Below are 23,532 nucleotides of genomic sequence, written 5' to 3'. Positions count from 1 at the left end.
CCCCGGCAGAGACGCCGCGGAGCACTAGTCTCGCGCCTGCGCCGCGTGCAGCCGCGTCCCGGAAGCCGGCGAAGAGAGGCGCGTGAGTCACGGAGAAGAGAGGAGCCTGAGTCATCAGAGAGCGCCACATCCCGGAAGCCGGGGGACGAGGACCGCGTTAGTCATCAGCGAGCGCCGCGACCCGAGCCGGAAGCGATGGAGGTAGGGCGGAGCGCTGGGTCCCGTCGCTTACCTTCTGAGATGCTGTTCCGGGAGCCCGTCGTGGCAAGCCCGCAGGGGTATACTGTCACGCGAGAGTGCGGGTGGACTTACAAGCGACAGGGGAAGTCAATTTACAGAACACTGTGTTTGATGGGAGGGGTTATGAAAAAATGAAAAAGGTAAATCATCTCAGGGCTGGCATCCATCACTCTACACCCTTAACTCAGTGCTTCTGGGCCGGAAGTTGTGTTTCATACCAAGGTCAGGGATGCTAGGTTTTCTCTTTCCACACTCCCTGTAAACTATCTCTGATTTTTTTTTGTTTGTTTGTTTTTCCAGACAGGGTTTCTCTGTATAGCCCCGGCTGTCCTGGAACTCACTCTGTAGACCAGGCTGGCCTCGAACTCAGAAATCCGCCCGCCTCTGCCTCCCAAGTGCTGGGATCAAAGGCGTGCGCCACCACCGCCCGGCACTATCTCTAATTTTGCTAACTGCTGTATACTAAAAAATGCCGAAAGGAGTGACACATCGTTCAGAAAACCCACCAAGTCTCCAAACTCCAGAGTCAGCAAGTGTGATTGATGAAATGATTTCGGTTCACAGTGAACATTTAAAACAGATACATAAGATACCCTTAGTGTCTAAGCACTGTTCTATACATAGAGCTGTTATGGTATCCAGAAAGCATATTAACAGTTGCCATGCCTTAGTTCAGATTTTCTTTCCACTTGAATGTAACAGTGCTTTTTGTTTTATATTTCAGGTTTTAACAGAGGATTCCATTACCACATGCCTTTCTCCTTTAGTGCATGACTTGATTTGTAACCTTGGGTTTGAACTCACAGAAATTTGTGATATCAATAGCATTGTAACTCAAAATGGGGAAGTACACTGGAAAGGAATTACAGACTGTGTGAGCTATGCAGAATTAGGTTTGTATTCTCTTTGTACATCAAGCTTCAGGTAGTACTTTCACATTAAAAATTGTTGTTCAGTAAGACTTTCATTGGTTCTTGAAGAGTGTTATCGTGTAGTTGTAAATCAGAGGAGAAATATATAAAAGTCAAGAGATGCTTAGTTAATGGAATAATGTAAGCAGGAGGACCAAGGAGGCAAGGCCTAAGAGATACTAGACTATTCTAGTATTTTAGGGCTTGGACCCACTAGTCACTAGCTATATATACAGCATGGGTTCTCTGGATAAAAGACAAGTGATATAAGTACCTAGTTGACAATGTGAGTTATTTCTCAGATTCCACATTTTTATAGTTGACCAAGAACAACAAAATCTACAGCTACACATTCTATACTGGTAATAAAACCTTTTACAGTTCATTTCTATTGAATTGCATGTATACTTACTATACATCCAATTATAAGCTGCTTGATTTTTGTGGACATTTTATAAATAAAGCCTTTCTCTGACTTAGATATTTTTCATCCCTTGACATAGAGCTCTGGAGCTAAAATATTTTCTCCTCCTAAAGGGCAAAGTCTGGACTACAGGCAAAGTGTGCAGCAGTTGGGTCCGGTGTGTGAGGCCATCCATCTACACATCTCATCTCTGACTAGAGCACAGTTTGAAACTCAGTATTCACCATGGTACCAGTGGACAGCTTATCCAGAGGTTTGACATCTGTGTCTCTTTAGAAATGAAAGACTTTACAAATTGGAATCCTTGTTACTTTCCAAGTTGAGCTCATCTTTTCCATCATTGGCTTACTGTTACAAGCAAGCAGACAGATACATGTCGTCACTATAGCAAAAGTTATATTTTATTATGCTGAGGGTCATCACATAATATTCATACTCTAAATTCCTAACTACAGCCCTAGGCCTATCTCCCCAACTATGTGACGTGTCTTAGCTGAAAGTCAGGTCCAGTCTTTAACAGAAGTCTGATTTGAGGGTCAGGATCCTGGGGAGACCCTTCAGCTACAGGGCAGATTACAGTGTCATCTCTCCAGACACATCTCTATGCAGAGCAGAATGTCACTCTTAGTCTTTGCTTATATGCTTGTCCAGTGGTTGTCATGGCGTTCTAGGCCTGTGTCTAGTTATCTTGAGTAGGTGATGTAACTGAGTTCTGGTTATCAAGTAGGGCTTTGGATGTAGTGGGGATCCTGACAAAATTATTTTTTTCCATGTATAAAAAGCGTTTTTTTACTATGCTTACTATACCTTCCAACTTTGAAGAATTCCCAGGGACTGCCAGAGAAGTCTAAGTAGTTTATATCTGAAGCCTGAGTTGACGATAATTCTTTGAACAACTTTTGGGCTTAATTAGGCTTAAGAAGATAAAGTCCACTTGATCATACAGAACAGACCTCCCAGAGAGAGGACAAGGTAAGGAGATCAGAGAGTAGGTGCTTGCTTAACAGTGAACTGAAAAGAAAGTAGTAATATGGGACAAGACCTAATGCAAATCTTGTGTGCTTTGCATTTTCTGTGTTTCACTTGACATGTTAAAGGACTATAATAATGCAGCCTCTGTAATATGTCTGATTCCAAAACAGGTCAGCTGCCTTATAAAGGAAGTAAACCAGAAATCACTATAGGAAATAAATAGGTCGGAATATTTGGTTTCAATTAATTATTATGCCAAATTTGTGCTTTGAACAAACATTTAAAGGATTTTCAAAGAACCTTTTAGTTATTAAATAATTCCTTTATTATAGTATTTTAATATAAACTATTTTTATTCCAAAAATGTAAAATCTTTACATCTTAAGAGGCTTGAGCTCAATAATAGTAAATGACTAAAAATTATTGTTGCTTTGAGAAACATCTTTCATTGAATCTGAACTCTAATGTGTGTCTTCCTCTGAATAGTTGTTTCTTGAAATATTTGATGCCTTGGAAAGCTTGCAGTTAGCCGCCATCTCCCTCAGCATGATGAAACTAGCTTCCTGTCTGGAACGAGCCTTAGGTGATGTGAGTTTGAGAATCCTCGTTGTTTGCCAGATTACCTGGATGAACACAAGAACTTCAGATCTCTTGCTTTTTATTACTGTTTTACTGTAAAATACAATGATTCTCTTTGTACATGATTAAGAAATCCTAGTTCTTCTGAGCTGGGAGATGACCCAGTAGATAAAAATATTTGCTTCATAAGCATGAGTATCTGAACTTAGATTACGGTGCCCGTGTTTAAAAAATAAAAAGCTACGTACAGTTGCTTCTACACCTCCTGTAACACCACACTGTGGGGAAAGGGGTGGAGACAGAGGGGTAAGTGAAGCCTTCTGGCCTTCACTCTAGCTCCAGTTTCAATAAGAGACCTTGTCTCAAGGGAATAAGGTGGAGAGTGATGGAGGATGCTGCTTTTCTCTGGCCCCTAGGCATGTGCAGCCCAGACCTTGTATGCACACACACACACACACACACACACACACACACACACACACACACGGGGGTGGGGGGGAATCTTCATCTAAATACTTTTCTTTGCTCATTTGTACAATGCTTCATACATTATGCTCTGTCTTAAAAATATTACTGCTGATTATCATGGAAGTATTATGTGATTTCTATTTAAATTTTAGGTATTTTTACTGATTGGGAAAGAGTGCCCCTTTCTCCTAAGAGATCTTCTTGCATCTGCAGAGCTTGCACAAGTCTTTGGACATGATGTGGTAAGTATGCAATTTATACATAAAGCATAGAATAAGAGTAGCTGACATGACCTGTAGTTTTGAGCTTCCAAAGCTACAGTACTCTGGAAAAACATTAACTATTTCACTGATTAAGTGTATTCTTCTCTCTTCCTTCTGGAATTGTCCCTCTTCCTCATATTTTACAGGGTCTCTCTCCCCAGATTTGATGATGATAGAATAACCATATAGATCCAGCAAGTGAGGCAGTTAGAAGCATATCACTTTATTCATTTAAATATTCCTAATGATATTACTAAGTCTGACATAGACTACATTTACCACTTTGGAATGGTAGTCTTACAGTTTTGTCCTAAAATACTTCTGTTTTTTTTACAGGGAGGAATTTATGCTTTTTGCCGCCATTCAGACGTATAGTGTCATAGTGTCATAGTGTGTGTGTGTGTGTGTGTGTGTGTGTGTGTACACGCGCGTGTGTGCACATGACTGTCACCAAGGCTGACAACATTTCAAACCTTAGCACACACTTGGTAGAAGCAGAGAATCAATTCCCTCAGGTTGTCCTTTGACCTCTAGACATTGGCTCATACTAAATAAAAATGTAATAATATTTTTGTGTTAGTATCATTATTGTTACTATTTATACTAGCAGAAGCTTCTGGCTTTCTTAGATCTAAAGGAGAAAGCAAGCATTTTAGGGTTGAATCAGTTTACTCTATAACTCAGTAATCTTGCTGTCTTAATGGATTAGATGGACGTACTAAAAGTCTTCATCGGTTCTCCCTGTGGCCTCAACCTGAGAAACGTCTTGTGGCATGGCTTTGCTTCCCCTCAAGATATTCCTCCAAAGTAAGTTGCTGGTTAAGTAATTTTTTTCTTAATCTGCTTAAGAATTTGCTGTATTTTGAATTTCACAAGAAGAAAGGATTCTTTGTGAAAGACAAGAGAATTTGAGACATGGACGGTCAAGTTGCACGTCAACAGCAGAGCAGCTGGAGTGGGATAGAGTGTGTTTCAGGGCCTTTGCTCCAGGAGCAGGCGTAGGTGCCTGGATAGGCAGGAAGCCCATGCAGTTTGATATAGTAATAGCCTTCCTAGTTATTGTACAGCTTAATTCCATCTATGGAGAGTCCTGACATTTGATGATTTCCTTTCTTAATTCTCTTATTTTTTACATTCATTTACTCATGTCCATATATGCCACAGCATTTGTGTGGAAGTCAAAGGGCAATAGTGGGGAATGGTTCTCTCCTTCCAAATGCAGGCCTAGGGATTGAACTCAGGGCACTCAGCTTGGCTGCAGTTGTCTTTCCCCGCTGATCCATGTCAACCCTCCTCCTTGCATAATTTTAACACCTCTGTCTAAGAAAAGTTCTTTGTATGTGGCTATGTTCATTTTCCAGGAGATCTCTGTCTCCTTCCCTAGATACTGTTCAGCCATGTTGCTGTTGACGGCAGGACTGGGTCAGTTACTGAAGAGTTACCTTCAGCACACAAAAGTCACATTGGCACATCGACCTTTTGTAACACTCACAAACTTAGAGGATGTGATTGTTTTTCCTGGCAAGTTCTACATTTCACACTCCCCTTACTATGTCTTTACGGAGGTATTTGCAGTTCGTAAGTAGCATCAGACTTGAATTCTTGGTGAAATACTCTATCGACCTTGGCAAGATGGCTGTGAGTTACTGGAAGACCCTTTTAAACTTCACTCCTTACCACTGCTCTGGGGTGCTGTTGGCCCTGAGAGTCACAGCTAGAGCTGGACTCTTCCTCAGATGTGCTGCCACTCAGAAGTCTTGGGGGCATCCACGGTATCTGTTGTTCTTTCCTCTCACCTTGTCTGCATCTGTACTCGTGGCCATTGTATCAGCTGTGCCAACAGTAGAAAGTTGCTGTATCTTCTGAGAATACATCTTACTCCTCTAGGTCAGTACCTCAACTAGGGCATCTTCAGCCCTACTCTCAGTTGCTGCCCAAGTCCCTGAAGAGATGAGTTGCCCATTTTTCCTCTTGGCAACTTCCTGAAGCCACTCCACTGTAGCTGTAGGCCAGGTGCTCTCCCTTTTCAGGAATGTTCTATTGTAGGCCACAGTTCATCTGTCCCAGGGTGCTGGCTGGTTGGCATGTCGGTCCACATGTGTTCCTGACATCTCTATTGCTGACTGTGGTTGTGTTTTCAAAGATACTTGCTCTTTTACAGATGTAACTCATGAAGTACTCTCAGCATTGGAGACAGTGATGACGAAATCCCACTTTCTATTAAAAATCATGTTGCCATATTGGGAAATGGCAGTGAGCAAGTTCAAGTCTCACAGGTAACAAGGGTGGCATGGTGCTCTGGGTGCTTAGATGCCAGGCTGGATGCCCTTCATCCACAGTTCATTTACTGTCCCAGCTGAGGAGGTAGACGTGAGACTGTCTCAGATTAGACAGAGTACAGAATGCCTTCCTCTGATGACTCAGACAAGCCGTAACTGTTTGAAGTGCTCTGTATCATCCTCTTGGTGACATTGACAGAACTTTTTTGTTGTTGTTCGAATAAGCTTCTTAGTATTTTCCTGAATTCTCACTGTAAGTAAAACATTGAACCTATCATTAGAGAACCGTAGTGGTGGAGGGATGGTGCGGGGGTGGGTGGTGGGGACAGGTAAGCCTGGCCATATATTCCCTCAAAGACAAAGCCCTGGGAAAGCCAGGCACAGCGTGTTTTCAGAGAGGCAGAGACCGGAGATCCAATGAGCTGGTCACTACTTGTCCTCAGGTGACCTCACTCTTGGGTTCACTTTTTCTTCAGCTCCCTGCTGTAGCGCTGCTGTTCTGGCATCCTCAGAAGTGGCTTGCGCTGTTTACAGATCCTTGATGACATTTTGTTCTACTGAAACTACAAAAAATGTTTCATCAAGCTTTAAAACACCAAAAAAAAAAAAAAAAAAAAAAAGGATTAAAATCATTGCTTCTCACATTAGCAAGTTATACACCCCCCTTTTCAATGCCGTACTAGTTGTATTGATGCTATAGTACAGTTCCTGAGACACCGCTGATATACTCGGGTCCCACAGGTTTGCCGACTGTACCGTGTTGTTGCTGTCACAGCTAGAAGCTGGACTCAGGAGAGTTTTTGCTGCAGTTAACAAATGTCCTGAGAGACTGCTCACAGCTGAGGTACATGTGTTTATGTGTTTCTGTTACTCACTGCAACTATAGTTACCATGCTGATAATTTTCTGTGACTATTTAGAAGTTTTAAATGAAGATTATTAGCTAAGCACTTGCCTAGTATGTGTAAAACTCCAGATTCAGTCCCTTACAACATACAGACATACACGTGCATGCACACACACAGCGTGTTTTATTTGCTCTTACAGCACACATTTATTTGAATTGTGATTGTGTAAGATAGTTCTGTTTCTAAACTGTCCTTTAAACTTCATAATGTTGCAAAAGCATCAGCATTTTCTGAAGCTGGAACTGTTTCTGATTTTGCATAATACTACTGTTCTTTTTAATTGTTTCTCTTTTATATCTTCCCTTTTCTGCAGTCAACAGTTCTATATACCACGTTTGATGAAGTAAGTAGCCAAACTTGCAAAAAAAAACTAAAAACAAACAAACAAAAAAAAAACCCTGAAAACATTCATTTTTCTTTCAAGATACAAATTAAAGCACAATGTTCAGGGCTGGAGAGATGGCTCAGAGCTTAGGACCATTTTTCTTGCAGAGGGCCTGGGTTTGGTTCCAAGCACCTATAGTTTGGCTCACAACCAGGTGTAGGCAAGCTCGTGGTACACGTACATGCATGCAGGCAAAAATACTCATGTATGTAAAATAAGTGAATTTAAAATAATAAAAACTACAAAGATTAACTATAAGTAGCATGCTCACAGGAAAATGTTGTAATGTGGTAATAGGCAGGAAGGAGAAGAAGCTCATGCTAGAATTAAGTGTACCTCTGGGCCTGTACTCTAGTGGACTGACGCTTGTCTGGTAACCGTGAAGCTGTGGGTTCAGTCTCCAGCATTGAATATGCCCAGCATGGTGGCACATACCTGTAATCCCAACACTTGTGAGATAGATGCAGGATTTGAAGCTAACCTGTAATACATGAAACTCTGTTTCAAATAAAAAATGAATAAATAAATAAATAAATAAATAAATAAAGCAAGCTTTCAGGTTAATTATGAGGCCCAATATTGTTAATCTTATTTCTGTAGTTGTATAAAACACAAAGTTGGAAAAAGCAAACAGATTGACACCTTTGACTATAACCACTGCTGAGAACAACTATTTTTAACCAGGGCAACAACTTTAGAAATACAAATATTCTAATTGTATATGTACAGATCAGTGGTTCTCTATATGTGTATGTGCATGACTCTTGTGTACATAGTATATGTGCATGTGTCAGCCTAACAACTTGTTAACTCATCTATGTTTGGTGTTCCAGATACTGGCAAAAAACATGAGTGATGGTACCATCAACCAGCTTCCTTGTTTCCTTGGAGAGCCTGCCATGGTAAAGTCCATGTATCTCCAGTCTCATGTCTTTCTGGTTATGACATTATTTGTGGTATGCTCAGGAGCTGACCTGCTTCTGGATGTCACCTTGGCTTGTCACAGACAGTGTCAGAAGTGACTTCAGTGCAGGTGCTGTGCTTTTTGAACGCCTGATCACTTGGCTGCCCTCTTTCTAAACACTATTTATTGGTTCTATGTATTTTTACTGAAGAAAGGACTATATATTTGTTTGTAAAAATTAGCAACAGTCACATGTCTTTAAGATTAAGTGTTGGATGATGAGATTAATGTTTTGGCCTATTTTTCAATCAGCATTTTATATTTTATAAGAATGCTACAATGACTTCTCTATAGACTATAGTAGAGACTCTGTCTATTCCACTTCATTGAGAAGAGAAGAGCTGGACTATACTTCCCATTCCTTATGCGTGATTTTGGCATTCCTTCCTGCCCTCAGACAGTAAGATGACTAATCTAGCTGACATATATATGTATATATTGGTCTTGAATACCCTGGACTCTTCCTCTATTGGCAGTCTGCCCACATCAGTGGTTTTCTGACTTTCTCCGCCATTGTCTGTCTGAGAGAGACTTTGGGCGTGTACTGTTAGAGAAGGGAGCAGCCACCTTTGTTGGCTTAAGAGGCAGGAGTAGTCCATGATGAATGCAGGGGAGGCAGTGGCCCAGGGACAGCTGCTTGGTTATGCTCCTTCAAGCGAGAGCAGTGATTTATGTTTCGTTAGGGAAGTTTGTTTCCCTTCCCCCAATACATTTCCAGCTGCAGGATAGCGTGAGTGCCCTCTTTGAGACTCACATTTCCCTTCAGTTTATAAACAAGCCAGAAACTGCCTGGAAACCCTGCCATTCACTCTTCATCTGCCCAGAACACTAACAGAATGTTTCTCTGTTAATTCTAAAAGGAATTCTTGTGGGATTTCCTGAACTATCAGGAGGGTCCTCGTATCCGGGATCGTTTAAGCCACGGGGAGATCAACATACACGAATTTCCAAAAGAGGCAGCAAGCCAGCTTCTCACGTTCTCCCTTGTGCTCTTGCTCAGATTCACTGACGAGGACACACTGTCAGAACTGAAGGTACCACAGAGGGAGGAGGGTGGCTGGTGGCAATGGAAGAACATGTCTTTTTTTTTTTTTTTTTTTTTTTTTTAATTTTATTTTTTTATTGTGGTGCAGTATTTAAAAAATTTACTAGTGTTATATGTTCATTGGTATTATACACATTCTTTTTTTATTATTATTAGATATTTTATTTACACTTCAGATGGCATCCCCTATCCCCATTCCCCCCTACCCCCCTTAGGAAACCCCTATCCTATGCCCCCTTTTCCTTTTTGCATCTATACATTTTTTTTTAAAAAATGTTAATCATAGGCTTTATAAGTTTGGAATTGTTCAATCAGAGGTGTAACCCACTGACTGACCTAGATATAACAACTATCTTTGACTGGTGGAGATACATGAATATTTGCCTCCCTGTCTCCCCCCTCTTTCTCTCTTTCATCACCTAGCTTCTCCTCTCCTTCTTCTTCTCCTCTTCTTACTCCTTTTCCACCTCTCAGTACTCCTCCTACCTTAGCTCCTCCTACACATCACCCTTCCTGTTAAAATGAAACTTTTCTCTCGAAATACAATTAGAGCATAATTATGCCAATTTGTACCAGTGAGGTACAGGATAGTCCTAATACCCAGTCCATCCTTTTGTTGACTAACCAGCTCCTCTGTCATCTATTCTAACTAAAACATTTAGTTCTGAACCTGGCTTTAGGATGGATGTCAGGCTGACGACCATCCACTCAAATCTTTTCTCTTAAGGTCAATAGCTATATGTTTTCAACCCCATCAGAAATCCAGAATGACTGAGTTAACTATAATTGTGGGAAGCACAAATCGTAGTTTCTAAAACTTAGCCAATTTATAGAGACCTCTGAACACCTGGACACTCGCTCTACTTCAAAACGTTGGAGCATCTGTTCTTCTGCCTTCTGGTCCAGGATCATCTGACAGACCTAGCGATGCAGAATTATTAAGGGCTGATTACTCTGTCTAGGCAGATATAATCAGTCGACTATTCTGCAAGTGTGTCCTTTTCTGAACAGTAATTTGTCTGTAGAAGGAAAGTGGCAATTCTTGCCTAGTGGCTGTCTCACCACAACTGGAGTAACTCCAAGGATGCTCAATTTCTTCTTAGAATTCAATATAGGAAGCTGTCCGGAGCAGACAGGTCTCTAATGAAAATGAACATTAATATAGAAATGTTTGTCATGTCAATTCTAAGGATTTCTGATGTTTTGAAAACCAACTATCCATGTAAGGTAATCTGGACTGTTGCCTGTTAACTCCACTCAGCTATTTCTAAATAAAACATAGAGAACACCCTTATAATAAACTCCAAGTCATGAATTTGCTATAGTCCCTTAACTCACAGGCTGACCATCTCAAATCAGTTAAAAAAAGTTAAAGAAGGACTGGGTCTAAGCTTTGTATTCCTAAATGTGTTATACTGGTAAAATGCCTATGGGAGTAACAATATTCGTCTCACTCTTATATCACTAATAAGCTCATGCCAATGAAAACCTTAAAGTTTGTAAACAAAGTAAATTGGTGCCATTTAAGAATTTATATCTTCATTTTGATATTAATTATACAGATTTCTACTAATAGGTTATGGCTATGCAATAAACCCTAGCTAATCCTCTCTATTCTGACAAAAACACTACTTTTCCCTAGAGAGACAGCCCAACATTTACCACCTTAGTCCCCAAGCCCAGGGAATAGGGGCACTGACTCTTCATTAGCTTGGAAGAACATGTCTTATTTCTCAAATATGAGTATCTATTGATAAGTTTTCATCTTAATTTGAGTAACAGTACTACCCTGTCAGAATATATACACGTGTACATTCTCTGAAAGTCAGGGTTCTGAAGCTGAAATAATTTTTTTTTCTTTGAAATACCTCTTTGCCTCTGTTCTGAACAGCAGTGTCAGTGTTAAAAATCAAAGAACAAGTTACACAACATGATTGGCTAAGTGCGAGAAATTCCCACAAATGTCTGCTAAACTGATGGAACAGGATATTGACGTTTCTGAAACTAATGATTTTGTTATTTTAGAGTGAAAAGCTTCAGTTGTAATAGTGTACGTGGTACTTTTGTTTTCAGTTTAGATGCATGGCAGTTATTTTTACAACTGTTTAAAAGTCCAAGCAAAGTTGACATCAAGCCATCTGGAATGCCCATTGCCAGAAATGAAAACTGTTAAAAGTTGGATGTCTCTGCTTCCTTCCATGAGTGTCCCCAAATGGACTCCTGGGAAGAAATGCTTTGTCCTTTACGCAGTGTTTCTCAGTAGCTGTATTTTAGGGGCGTTGCTGTGCCTGTTCTTGCTGTTTTGTCTGTCATTCTGCTGCATTAGTACACCGTCATGTATCCCAGTGACCTCCATTGATATGCATGCTGTACCTTTGTTGAGATTCTCTGACTGTCGTGGTAAGCTGAAGGACTGTGTTCACTTGGGTGTCTGTGGTAGTGAGCTTGCAAAGGTCAAGCCCTGTGGCGATAGCAGTAAGGACTGTGTTTTGTTCTGTTTTGTTCTGTTTCCACTGATGGTTGACATTCCTTTGCCATCTGTGCTCACGTGTGTTTTCCCCACTGCTTTATTAACTTTACTGCTGTTTTCAGTGATGTACCACCTGTTATTTGTCTTTAACTCTGGATCCTTTTTTCCTTGGCATCTGCCTTTGATGTCATTCTTGAAAGCTTCTTTGCATTCTAAAAATTATAACCATATTTATAATTCTCCTAGTGGGTTTTTTTTTTTTTTTTTTTTTTTTGGTTGTTGTTTTGTTTTTTACCATTTTCTCCAAGTAGAATTTAGTGCCTTTGGGGAGTGAGGTAGAGTCTGGCTTTATGTTTTTCTTTTTGAAATTGCTAGCAGCTTTTTCAGAAGTCACGTGGAGAACTGATATCTCTCTTTTGTGCCACCAGGACCCAGCCCTAGACTCTTGTGCTAGAAGCTCTGCTCTTTGCTGAGTCATCAGTTTAGTGCTTTCCAGATATTCAAGAATTGTCTGTTCTCATTCTTACTGTTCCACATGGGCTATGTCATTAAAGTAAGCACAGACCCAGAAAACCACCGGAGACTAGTGCACAATCATATAGGGAAGCTGAAATCATTTACTGTAGTGAACACTACTCAGTGGAGCTTGCTGGAAGAGTGGTCACCTAGCATACATGGCACCTGGGTGTGAGCCCCGCCTGCATGAACCAGGTATGGTGGCACATACCTGTAACCCCAGCCCTCACTCAGAAGGTAAAGGCAGAAGGATTCAGAGGTCATCCTCAACTACATAGAGTTTGAGACCAGCTTGGGATATATCAGACACTGTCTCAAAGACAAAAGAAATTAACAGTAGCAAGTGTGTCCTGACTTGAGGCCTGTGCTGAGTGTGGACCCCACCTCCCATCTCAGGTGGCGTCTGTGGCTCACAGACCCCACGACTCCCTTTCCTGTTTTCACATGCTATACTCAGTTTTCTGTCTTAAGATGTGTCTTGAATCTTTTACTCTGTTATTCTGTTACTTGGGGAAATCACCGTCTCTTCCTGGCGGGACACTTGCTCTGTCAGTCCCTCCTCTCTTCTCAACACTGCAGCCAAACCCTTTCCACACATCATGTCCCTCTGTGCTTCCGTATCTTAGAGCAGAAGTGTGTGCTCTCACCTGTCTGTCCCAACACTCACCCCAGACTTGGCACCACAGCTATGAGGATGCTGCCCACGCCGTGGCTGTGACTTAGTTGTCAGTGAGTGAAGGTTGGCACATGTCCCAGTATTCCAATCTTCTGTCGTTTCAGTCATTTGCTCTGTGCCGTTGGGAACGTGGCAGTCCCTGCTTCTGGCTTCTGCCAGTTTTTGACTCCCCGCTTTTCATGTTTGTAGTTTCCAGTGGCTGACTTCACTTTTCAGTCACACATTTACATCAGTTATACATTAAATACAGTTATATATTTATATCAGTTAGAATATACTATAATACTTTATGCTTTTTTAATATTTATGTGTTTAGCAGTTAACTGCTTGTGGTCATGTAATTTCCTTCTAGTTGTATTGATTTTCAGTCCTTAAAAATTTTTTTCATTCATTTTGGGATCTTTTCTCCTTGTACATTTGTGGTTTTGTTATGCTCTGGACAGATTGTGTGTGATCTTTGTAAGTTGCCGTGGTTAGTCAGCTCCATTTTACCAGCTTGTTGATTATGGTGACTGCCAGGCCCATCTTACTTTATTGAAGAGCTTTACCATGCTTCAGCTGAATAGAGTTACTTTGAAGAAGGTAGTGGAAGGCTATGACTCTAACTGGCATGATTCAGAAGAAGGCACAAAACCCAGCACAGACCCACAACGACTGACATCAATGTTTCTACACCAGGAGGAAGCAGCAATACAGTTGCTGGTTAGTCTTGCAGAAGGTTACAGGTCTCGCTGTCACCCAGCCTTTCAGCTTCAAAAACAGGTATGCACTGTATGGGGTTGGGAGAGGGGACATCACTCCTCCTTCAGCTACATCAGAAGGGTCCCATGGCTTTGTTCTCTCTGATCTCCTGACCAGTTAGTCATTTCCTGTGTAGCCTGGTCAAGTGGCTCAGTCTGCTGTGCTTGCAGGTTCTATGTCTCAGAGTTAAAGGTGGTTTTAGTCTCAAGGAGGACATGGGGAGTATTTAGCATGGAGCCTGGCTGGCTGCTGGTACTGGTCACTACCAGAGAGAGAAGCAAATTTTACCAAGTAAGGGATGTCATTTTTTTCTTCTACCATATAAGACAAGTTTTTATTAACTTATAATTTAAGCAAACTTTCCACCAGGTTGTTCCAATTTGGAGATTAGCTCAAATGCTTTCTGCTTTTTGTTTGGTTTTGGTTTTGGTTTTAAAGATTGTAAGGATGAGTGTGTAGGTGCCCTTGGAGGCCAGGGGCTTCTGATCTCTTAGAGCTGGAGTTAGAGGTAATTGTGAGCCACACAACAGTTGCTGGGAATTGAACTCAGATTCTCAGCAAGAGTAGTGCATGATGTTAACCACTGTGCCATCTCCCCAGGCCTCAGATGTTTATTTACATGGCAGGAGAGAGGACGGGAACAATCACCATGAACACCTCATTCAGGATAGCTGTTGCATAGATGCTGGCATGTGAGCACACCCTCACAAGGCTGCTATAAACTGGTTTGTGCTTGTAAGGAAAGGCCTAGAGAGGCCATGCTAGAGGCCAAGGCCTGACCAGTGCTGATAAACACATCCATTGTGAAACCTTTCCTGGGGAGAAGTGAGCAAACATCTGTTCTTCCCAGAGAGGCACCAGAACAGAGCAAAGAGACCGTCCACCTGAATCGGCCTCAGTAACCAGTGAGCTTTAGGGAATTATGGGATTCTAGATAGCTAGGAAGTCCATCCCAGCATTGGAGACAAATCACAAAGGATGCCCTCCAGAGCCCTCATCCATATACAGCTGATGTCAGATAAGCTAGGAGTGCCCTCTTCCCAGCGGTTGCCTTCTGCTTTTGTAACCTTGGGAAGGTACTTTGAATCTTGTAAGTTCTGTGAGCTTCTCAAGTCCTAAGAAGTTTCCTCTAAAAGGGACATTTCAGTTAGGAAACAGCTAAAGGAGTCAGGTGAGAAGGGCCAGGTCATCAAATCAGCTCCATCTCTGTGCCAGTGGGCTCTGGTTTGGGGGCAGGAGCCTGGATTGTGTCCCCCATGCGTCTGCTTTCCAAGATACCATTAGAAAGGTAGAGAGAGATACCAGAACTTACCTACAGGTATTTTAAAGAGATGGGGAGGACTGGAGGGAAGATTCTGGATGGTGGACTGATTGCTGAGTCTCCAGCCTGTCTGGAGACAGTCTCTCTTCACTGTCCTCTTCTCTGGCCCCTGGCAGCCCCTGACTAGTTTGGACTCTCATCTTTTATCCATCTACTACTTGGCGGCAGTCCTGTGCTTTGTAAGGTCATTGCCCTGATTATTGCTGTTGCCGAAAATTGCCCACATTCAGTGGTGTCTACACAGCTGTCACTTAATTTACTCATGTTATCATGGTCAAAGCCTGCTGAAGGATCTGTTGTGTGGCTTCCTGTGGCTGCTGACAAGTTCTTGACAGTGTTGACATGCCTTCCTCATCTGTGCTGTGCGCTCTCACTTCCACTCCAGTTGCTAACGCTAGTCACACAGTTCTGAGGATGGGAGGTAGGCTGCCTCTTAGCTGAGGGGGTCATGTTGCAAACATATTCATAATCAGCGGCTCAGCAGTAGTTTGAACTGTTCCTCAACTGGACATGTGAAATACTTGAGCTTGCCCTATGGTTTTCAGATATGCAGCCTGTAACTGTTTTACAAAGATTTTCTAGAAAGTGATTCAATATCTATGACAGCTGAAAACATACTTTCTGGGATATTGTGAAACCTAGAGCAGTCAAATCTTTCCTCTCAGGTGCTGAGCTGTGAGAGAAGCCTCAGGATGTGGCCTGTGCCACCTTTGCCAGAAGAGTGTTGTCAGCAAGCAGACAGGTGCGTCACCTGGGCTGGAGTCTTGTCACCTAAGCTGTTGCACATGTCACCTGGGTTGTGTACACCATGCCTGGCTGTTGCAGTGAGCACCAAGTGCTCATCTCCCTCCTTGTACAGAGCTGTTAGAAAGCCTTTGGAAAGGGAACTGTGGGACCCAGCTTGTTGGCCGTTGAACACAGACAGGAAGATAAGGCACCCTTCAATCAACCAGGGCTCAGCAGACATGATGATGGTCTGGACTCGGGAGCCAGAGGAGTAGGGACCCAGATTTGGAGAGTGTAGAATAAAGCAGGCACACTTACAGTAGGACTAGTCTGAGGCAGCCACAGATCACCTTCTCTCTGCACCGTGCCTTGCTTCCAGCATATCATATTGTTCATTCTATCCTGTCATGGCACCTACTTACTTTTATATTGGGGAAACCAACTTTTAGATCAAGGTTCTGTTACCAATAATGAAGGAGTTTTAATTATTAGAAGATACCTTTAAATATTGTGTGTTCTTCAGATTGGAAGGTAATTCTGAAGCATGTGCCTGCAACTCTTTAATTAGCAAGATTTTGTGTGAGCTCTGCCGCTCCCTGCCTGGGAGTACCTGCGCTACCAGTGGCTTGGATGGGCTTCCCTCGGAGAAGTGAGTACTGAGGAGTTTATGATAGCAGACTTACTGTTTCCATTCTTGTTGAGGCCCACATTCTGCCTCAACACTTTGCTTCAACACTTTTGGGGCTAAGTGCTCTGGTCAAGAGAGAGTGTGGCTCTTGAGGCAAGAGACGCGAAGAATGGAGACAAGACAGGGTGTGATTCAGTCTCTCTTCTATTTTCTCATGTCTCCCTTATTGAAGGGAATTGAGGTATTTATATACACAAGCAGAACACAGGTGAAAACATTTTACCACGTGCACCATACAGCTGAGGTCACTAAACAGCAAAACAAGCTATGTGGGATAAACAATATATTTATCAGAGTGTGCTTCAGCTGTTATAGGCTTTTGACAACCAAGTCTTTCATCAGGGTATATGGTTCCAGATGGCTGCAAAGTTGATCTAGCCGCTTTCTACTAAAGTTGGCTCCCAACACATTCTAACTTTCAGCACTTTGGTATTGTGCCCCAAACAGGGTCCTTGGGTGAGGTTAGGTGATCTCTGTGCAGTACCATGTGTCTAGTGAAGTCACATGAGTCTACTTTGTTCACTGCAATTGCATTTTACCTGCTGGTCACTTGCTGAGGTTCCATGTCAGATTCAGGAGAAAAGAGCTGGAAGTGGCATTCTCTGGTACTATGTGCCCCCGATTGATACACTGTCGCTTGCAGGTGGTCACAGCTGCTCAATGAACTCTGTAGCACACGCATTCCTACACTGTTCTGCCCCAGGATTGTTCTAGAAGTTCTGGTTGTGCTCCGAGGCATCAGCTTCCAGTGCCAGCGCGTGTCTGACCAGGTCATCGCCTCTTTGCAGCTGAGACACAGGCAGTGGTTGGAGCGTAGGTTGCGCTCAAGGCAGCGTCAGAACTATGTGCGCATGCTCAGCAGGTATGCCATTCCCTCCCATCTCCCCCCACTTATTAGTGCACCTCTCTCTCAAGCTTGGGTGAGTGCTGATCCTTTTAGAGAGTGGTTACAGTGTACACTGTTTTATAGAACTTTTAAGTATGGCCTTTTGTTGTGGGTTCCACCACTCAAAATGATCATCCTGGTTTAAGCCCTAGAGCTGTTTACTGGGATTTGCTGGCACTACTGTTCTTCACATTTCCTTTAGAAACAGCTGCTTGGGACACATTGCTAGAACTTTGTGTTGAATGGTTGGTGTTTCTAGGCCTGTCATAGCATATACATGTTCATTGCCTTCCAGAAGTTTCTCAGTCTGCACTCATGTAGTATACACGGAGTACTGTTACATCCCTCTCTCAAAATGGAGTGAAGGATTTTTAAGCATCTCTGCAGGTCTCGTGGGAAAAATAAGGTTGGCCGTAAATAGAATTTCTTGGAATCTGGCAAAGTTAAACACACTTTCTCCTCTTGTGAAAATCCTTTCCTGGGTGATCTGCCAAGGAAGGTGCTGGTGGGCACAGAGCAGAACCCAGCACAGGATAGGGGCTCACCTGTGTAGTGATTTGGTGGTAACTGGGACCGAGCCAGACTAAAAGCAGTTGCTGCTGCCAGGGAGTCAAGGCACCTTGTGACCTGAATGTAAAGGACAAGAAGGGACTGGGCTACATACTCTATAGGCTTAAAGGTAGGGATTGGGCCAGACGAGGCCAGCAAGGATAAAAGACTGATAAACCATCTTCCCGGATGTTTGGATTTAACAGTGTAGACAAAACAGCCCCATATTTTGTTTTGTTTTTGGCTTTTTTCTCCTTTGTCTTTCTGTTTGTTTTGTTTTCTTTTTTTTTTCTTTTTGTGTGTGCTGTGTGTGTTTGAGACAGAGAGAGAGCAAGCACGTTTACAGACGTGAAGCTGGTATGTAGGGAGAGGGGGAAGATTTGGAACATTTGGAAAAGGGGAAAAGCATGATCCAAATGCATGGTATGAATTTTGTAATAACATAGAAACGTCTTGATTTGGTGACGTGCTGTTTTCCTTATGAAAACGGAAAGAACTTTGTCAGAACCCTGACCAACTTCCTCCTTTTTCAGCGTTGGACTTCTGTGTCCTGTGCTTTCCCTGATTCTGTTGCTCCTTGCACTGGAATTGGTCAGTGTTGATGCGGTTCATGGTAAAGGCGCTCAGGAACAGAAGCAGTATCTGAGGTAAAGTATACCTGCTCAGGACAGAGGACATAGTGTGAGGTAAAGTATACCTGCTCAGGACAGAGGACACAGTGTGAGGTAAAGTATACCTGCTCAGGACAGAGGACACAGTGTGAGGTAAAGTATACCTGCTCAGGACAGAGGACACAGTGTGAGGTAAAGTATACCTGCTCAGGACAGAGGACACAGTGTGAGGTAAAGTATACCTGCTCAGGACAGAGGACACAGTGTGAGGTAAAGTATACCTGCTCAGGACAGAGGACACAGTATGAGGTGATTTTAAGAGATTTTGACTCCTCTTGGCTATTCCTTTGGTGATTTTTTTTTTTTTTTAAATCCCCACAGATTCTCCTTGGTCCTTAGCGTGTCTTCTCTGTACAACTGGATACTAAGTTTGTGGATCACAAAATTGAACCTAGTTCACTTGTGAACCCTCTCAACTTGCCAGGCTGTAGTTCTGTGCCCAGATGCAAGCTGAGTGAAGACCGTGGAGATGGTCTTGCAGGAGGGTCTTGAAGTCAGGGCCATGAGGCAAATCCTACCACATCCAAGTGACTCACAGGTAGTCATATTAGTTGCATATAGCCAATAGTTTCAAACTTAAGAATTCTACTTTACAGCAACATCCAGATCTAGGGAATCTGAAAGTAGAATACTCTTTTATGCAGACACTCCACATGCAGAGATCCCAGTGCTCATGATACCCCTTGGACAGGGCTGTACAAATGGTGTGTCACAGTCAGTTAACTAAGCCCACAAGTTTTTTATATATTAGCTGCCTATATGCAGTACTTGGCAGGGGATAGGAGTCCTTTCATATTGTAGCATCTTATGGACGGAAGTAAGATGTGTGTAAGAGGGGTGTGTGTGTGTGTGTGTGTGTGGGTGGGTGGCAGGGTTGCCCTAACTGACCCTGAGTTACTATGTAGACCAGGCTGGCCTTGAACTCACAGAAGTCAGCCTGCCTCTGCTTTCTAAATGCTAGTATTAAAAGCAATAGTTTTAACTTACTCTAGGGAAGGGGGCCTGTGAGGTGGGGAATGGTGAAAGTCAAAGGACGACTCTGCAGTCCAGCCCCTCCTCCCACCTTTCCATGAGCTCCAGGGATTGAACCCAGGTTACCAGGCTTGCGTAGTGAGCGCTGTGCCTACAGAACCATCTCACCTGTTCTGTGGTTAGTTTTCATTGTCAACTTGACAGACCTGGAGTCTTAAGTGTCAGTTGAGGAATTTTCTGGATCAGGTTGGCCTGTGGCATGTCTGTCGGAATTGTCTTGATTGTTAATAGATGTGAGAGGGCCCCAGCCCATGTAGGTGGCATCATTCCCTGGTTTTGACCATGAACTGTGTAAGAGGAAAGAGAGGAGTAGCTGGGTACCCAGCAAGCAGGCAACATACATGCATTTGTTTCTCTCTACTGTTGACTTTGGATAGGGTATGACGAGCTATCTCAGTCTCTTGCCACTGTGACTTCCCTGCTGTTGGGAGCCGACTTTAGTAGAAAGCGGCTAGATCAACTTTGCAGCCATCTGGAACCATATACCCTGATGAAAGACTTGGTTGTCAAAAGCCTACAACAGCTGAAGCACACTCTGATAAATATATTGTTTATCCCACATAGCTTGTTTTGCTGTTTAGTGACCTCAGCTGTATGGTGCACGTGGTAAAGTGTTTTCACCTGTGTTCTCCTGCGTGCGTATATAAATACCTCAGAAGTCCCTTCAATCAAAGAGACTTGATCAGACTTTCTGTCTTGTCTCCGTTCTTCAAGTCTCTTCCCCTTTATCCCCACTCTCTCTCTCGCTAGACCCTGACTCTCGGACTGGAGTGGCAGCTTGGGCCAAGATACAGTGGCCGCCAAGCGTGGAGCGGAGCAGGCCGCAACATTTTGGCCCACAAAGCCGGGCAGTACGGGCTGCGAGTAAGGCCAAATAAGCCCTCTTCTTTCCCTATGTTGCTTGTTGTCAGGTTATTTTATCACAGCAAGAGAAATGAAAGTAGGACATGGGTGGACAAACAAGTGTGTGCAAGGCCGGTGACTACATTGGGGTACTCAGCCTTAGCGCCAGTGGTGACTACATTGGGGTACTCAGCCTTAGCGCCACTGGTGACTACATTGGGGTACTCAGCCTTAGCGCCAGTGGTGACTACATTGGGGTACTCAGCCTTAGCACCACTGGTGACTACATTGGGGTACTCAGCCTTAGCGTCACTGGTGACTACATTGGGGTACTCAGCCTTAGCACCAGTGGTGACTACATTGGGGTACTCAGCCTTAGCACCAGTGGTGACTACATTGGGATACTCAGCCTTAGCGCCACTGGTGACTACATTGGGGTACTCAGCCTTAGCGCCACTGGTGACTACATTGGGGTACTCAGCCTTAGCACCAGTGGTGACTACATTGGGATACTCAGCCTTAGCGCCACTGGTGACTACATTGGGGTACTCAGCCTTAGCGCCACTGGTGACTACATTGGGGTACTCAGCCTTAGCGCCACTGGTGACTACATTGGGGTACTCAGCCTTAGCGCCACTGGTGACTACATTGGGGTACTCAGCCTTAGCGCCACTGGTGACTACATTGGGGTACTCAGCCTTAGCACCACTGGTGACTACATTGGGGTACTCAGCCTTAGCACCAGTGGTGACTACATTGGGGTACTCAGCCTTAGCGCCACTGGTGACTACATTGGGGTACTCAACCTTAGCGCCACTGGTGACTACATTGGGGTACTCAGCCTTAGCGCCACTGGTGACTACATTGGGGTACTCAGCCTTAGCGCCACTGGTGACTACATTGGGGTACTCAGCCTTAGCGCCACTGGTGACTACATTGGGGTACTCAGCCTTAGCGCCACTGGTGACTACATTGGGGTACTCAGCCTTAGCGCCACTGGTGACTACATTGGGGTACTCAGCCTTAGCGCCACTGGTGACTACATTGGGGTACTCAGCCTTAGCGCCACTGGTGACTACATTGGGGTACTCAGCCTTAGTGCCACTGGTGACTACATTGGGGTACTCAGCCTTAGCACCAGTGGTGCTTGCTCTGTATCTTCTCTGTGTACTGTGTGCTAATGTCACCCATGCATCTGGCTACAGTGTCCCTGTGGAATAGAGGAGAGCCACTTCCCAGACAAAGGCTCTGTGGGATCCACTCCTAGCACATCTTCATAAACAGTGTAAACAAGTACGGGAAAGTCTGCAGTTCTCGGGAGACTGAGGGTAAACCTGAAAATGTAAAATGATGTGTATCATAATCGGTTGAAACTTGCTGCCAGCTTTAGGGATATCTTCAAGGAAAACTGGGTTTAGCAGTAGCAAGTATTTCATAGTAATGGTGTTTCTCTTCAGAGACACACGTCAACACAAAGGGAAGGAAGCCAAGTGATGCAGCTTCAGTACCAGAGGGACTTGTGGGAAGGACCTTCTCTCACCGTGTGTCCGTTGTCTGTCAGTCTGAGCCTGATGGCCCCGCAGTCTTTGGAACAGTGTTTCATCGCTTAGAAACATGTCAAGATATGAGAGTGTAAAAAACAATCTCGAGTCTCATAAGACCCATCCCAGTGTGGAGCGCATTGGCCCCAGCGTTCCGTCCTTTCTCTGACAGTTTCTCTTATTTTCATTTTGCATGCATTTCTTCTTGAATCCAGACACAGCTGAGCAATCTTTAGGAATATTTCAAGAGAAGACAAGACATGTACACTGCTCAATCTATAATAGAAAAGACAAAGAAGCTGACATCCCTCACTGTCTTTTTAACAGGTTCTTAAAATTGGTCCTACAGTACACTGAGAACCTAGTGGCCTATACCAGTCAAGAGAAGAACAAATGGAGTGAAGCCGTCAGTCTCACACATGCAGTGTTGTTGAAAATCTGGACTTTCAGTGAGAAGAAACAAATGTTAATACATTTAGCCAAAAAAAACCCATAAATAAAGTTGACACAAGCTGTCAAAGAAATCACGAGTCAGGCTATTTTTGGTTGTGACACTGAACTATAGAGGAGACCTTGGGGGTGTTGGTGGCAGCTGCATATCATGTCTGTCCCATTGAATTTTATCCCTGCCCCCCAACCCCCAACACACAGTCAACCTCTGGATGAAAGTAAAAATGCCAGGTTGCTGTTCATTACTTAGGATTTAATTGTTCCCGAAGATTTAACACCTTATCTTTTTTTTTTTTTTTTTTTTGGTTTTACACCTTATCTTTTAAAGGAACAATACCTACATGATGCCATATCTCCAGTGAGTCACATGAAGGACACATGGTCCACAGACATATGCTCTACATCACTTCAAGGGCATCTGGTTCTCATGCATAATGACCTGTCCTTATGTGTCACATCAGGAGCACAGGATCCTGTATCCTGCATCGCATCACTTTAAGGGAATGTAATCCACATACGGAAAGATGTGTCCTGCATCATGTCATAGATACATAATTTATGTACATGCCTTTCCTTAGCCCATCACTCCAAGGATACATCACTTGTTGCATAGCAGCAAGGGGCACATGATGTCTGTTCTGTTTCTGTAGTATGGAAGTTGACACCCATTCCAAAAGGGCAAGGCCAGAGATCTTTACTATGTGGTAGCTCTGTCTTTTGAAGTTAACACTCTCCACACTTCAGCACAAAACTATCAGTACTTGCCTCTGAACCTGCTTTGTCAATTAAATGATTTTTAAAAATGTGTACCATGAGCTCTATGTTGCCTTTCATTTTCCTAAAAGAAGATATCACTTAGGTATAGTGGTACATGCCGGGAATTCCAGCACCTGAAAGTCAGAAACGGGGATCACAAGATTGTGACCAGCCTAGTAGATGTAAGGATACCACCCACACCCCCTCCACCTTAAAAATAAAGATAAGA

General features: G+C 43.3%; 1 protein-coding gene and 1 long non-coding RNA gene across 2 annotated transcripts; one reads left to right on the top strand and one right to left on the bottom strand.

Moving 5' to 3' along the window:
• The first annotated feature begins 59 nt into the window (after positions 1-59).
• Positions 60-22,881, top strand: Ermard (ER membrane associated RNA degradation). The gene is given in 19 exon segments (XM_076926550.1): positions 60-201; positions 965-1,133; positions 1,689-1,828; positions 3,034-3,135; positions 3,747-3,836; positions 4,567-4,664; positions 5,242-5,378; positions 6,019-6,133; positions 6,878-6,980; positions 7,357-7,386; positions 8,262-8,330; positions 9,253-9,426; positions 13,778-13,861; positions 15,827-15,903; positions 16,411-16,536; positions 17,219-17,437; positions 18,544-18,657; positions 22,425-22,587; positions 22,590-22,881. Coding segments are annotated over 19 exon segments (2,076 nt in total). The 5' UTR covers positions 60-195; the 3' UTR covers positions 22,650-22,881.
• LOC143440004 (uncharacterized) lies at positions 6,586-15,277 on the bottom strand. Its single transcript, XR_013107939.1, has 3 exons — positions 15,153-15,277; positions 7,864-7,909; positions 6,586-6,721 (listed from the first exon to the last, which is right to left on the bottom strand). It is a non-coding gene; the product is annotated as an uncharacterized LOC143440004 (long non-coding RNA).
• Positions 22,882-23,532: the final 651 nt, after the last annotated feature.

This window comes from Arvicanthis niloticus, chromosome 28 (assembly GCF_011762505.2).
Source record: "Arvicanthis niloticus isolate mArvNil1 chromosome 28, mArvNil1.pat.X, whole genome shotgun sequence".
NCBI classification, from domain to species: Eukaryota; Metazoa; Chordata; class Mammalia; order Rodentia; family Muridae; genus Arvicanthis; species Arvicanthis niloticus.
The sequence above is the reverse complement of the archived record's forward strand: the minus strand, read 5'-3'. Positions and strand labels throughout refer to the sequence as shown.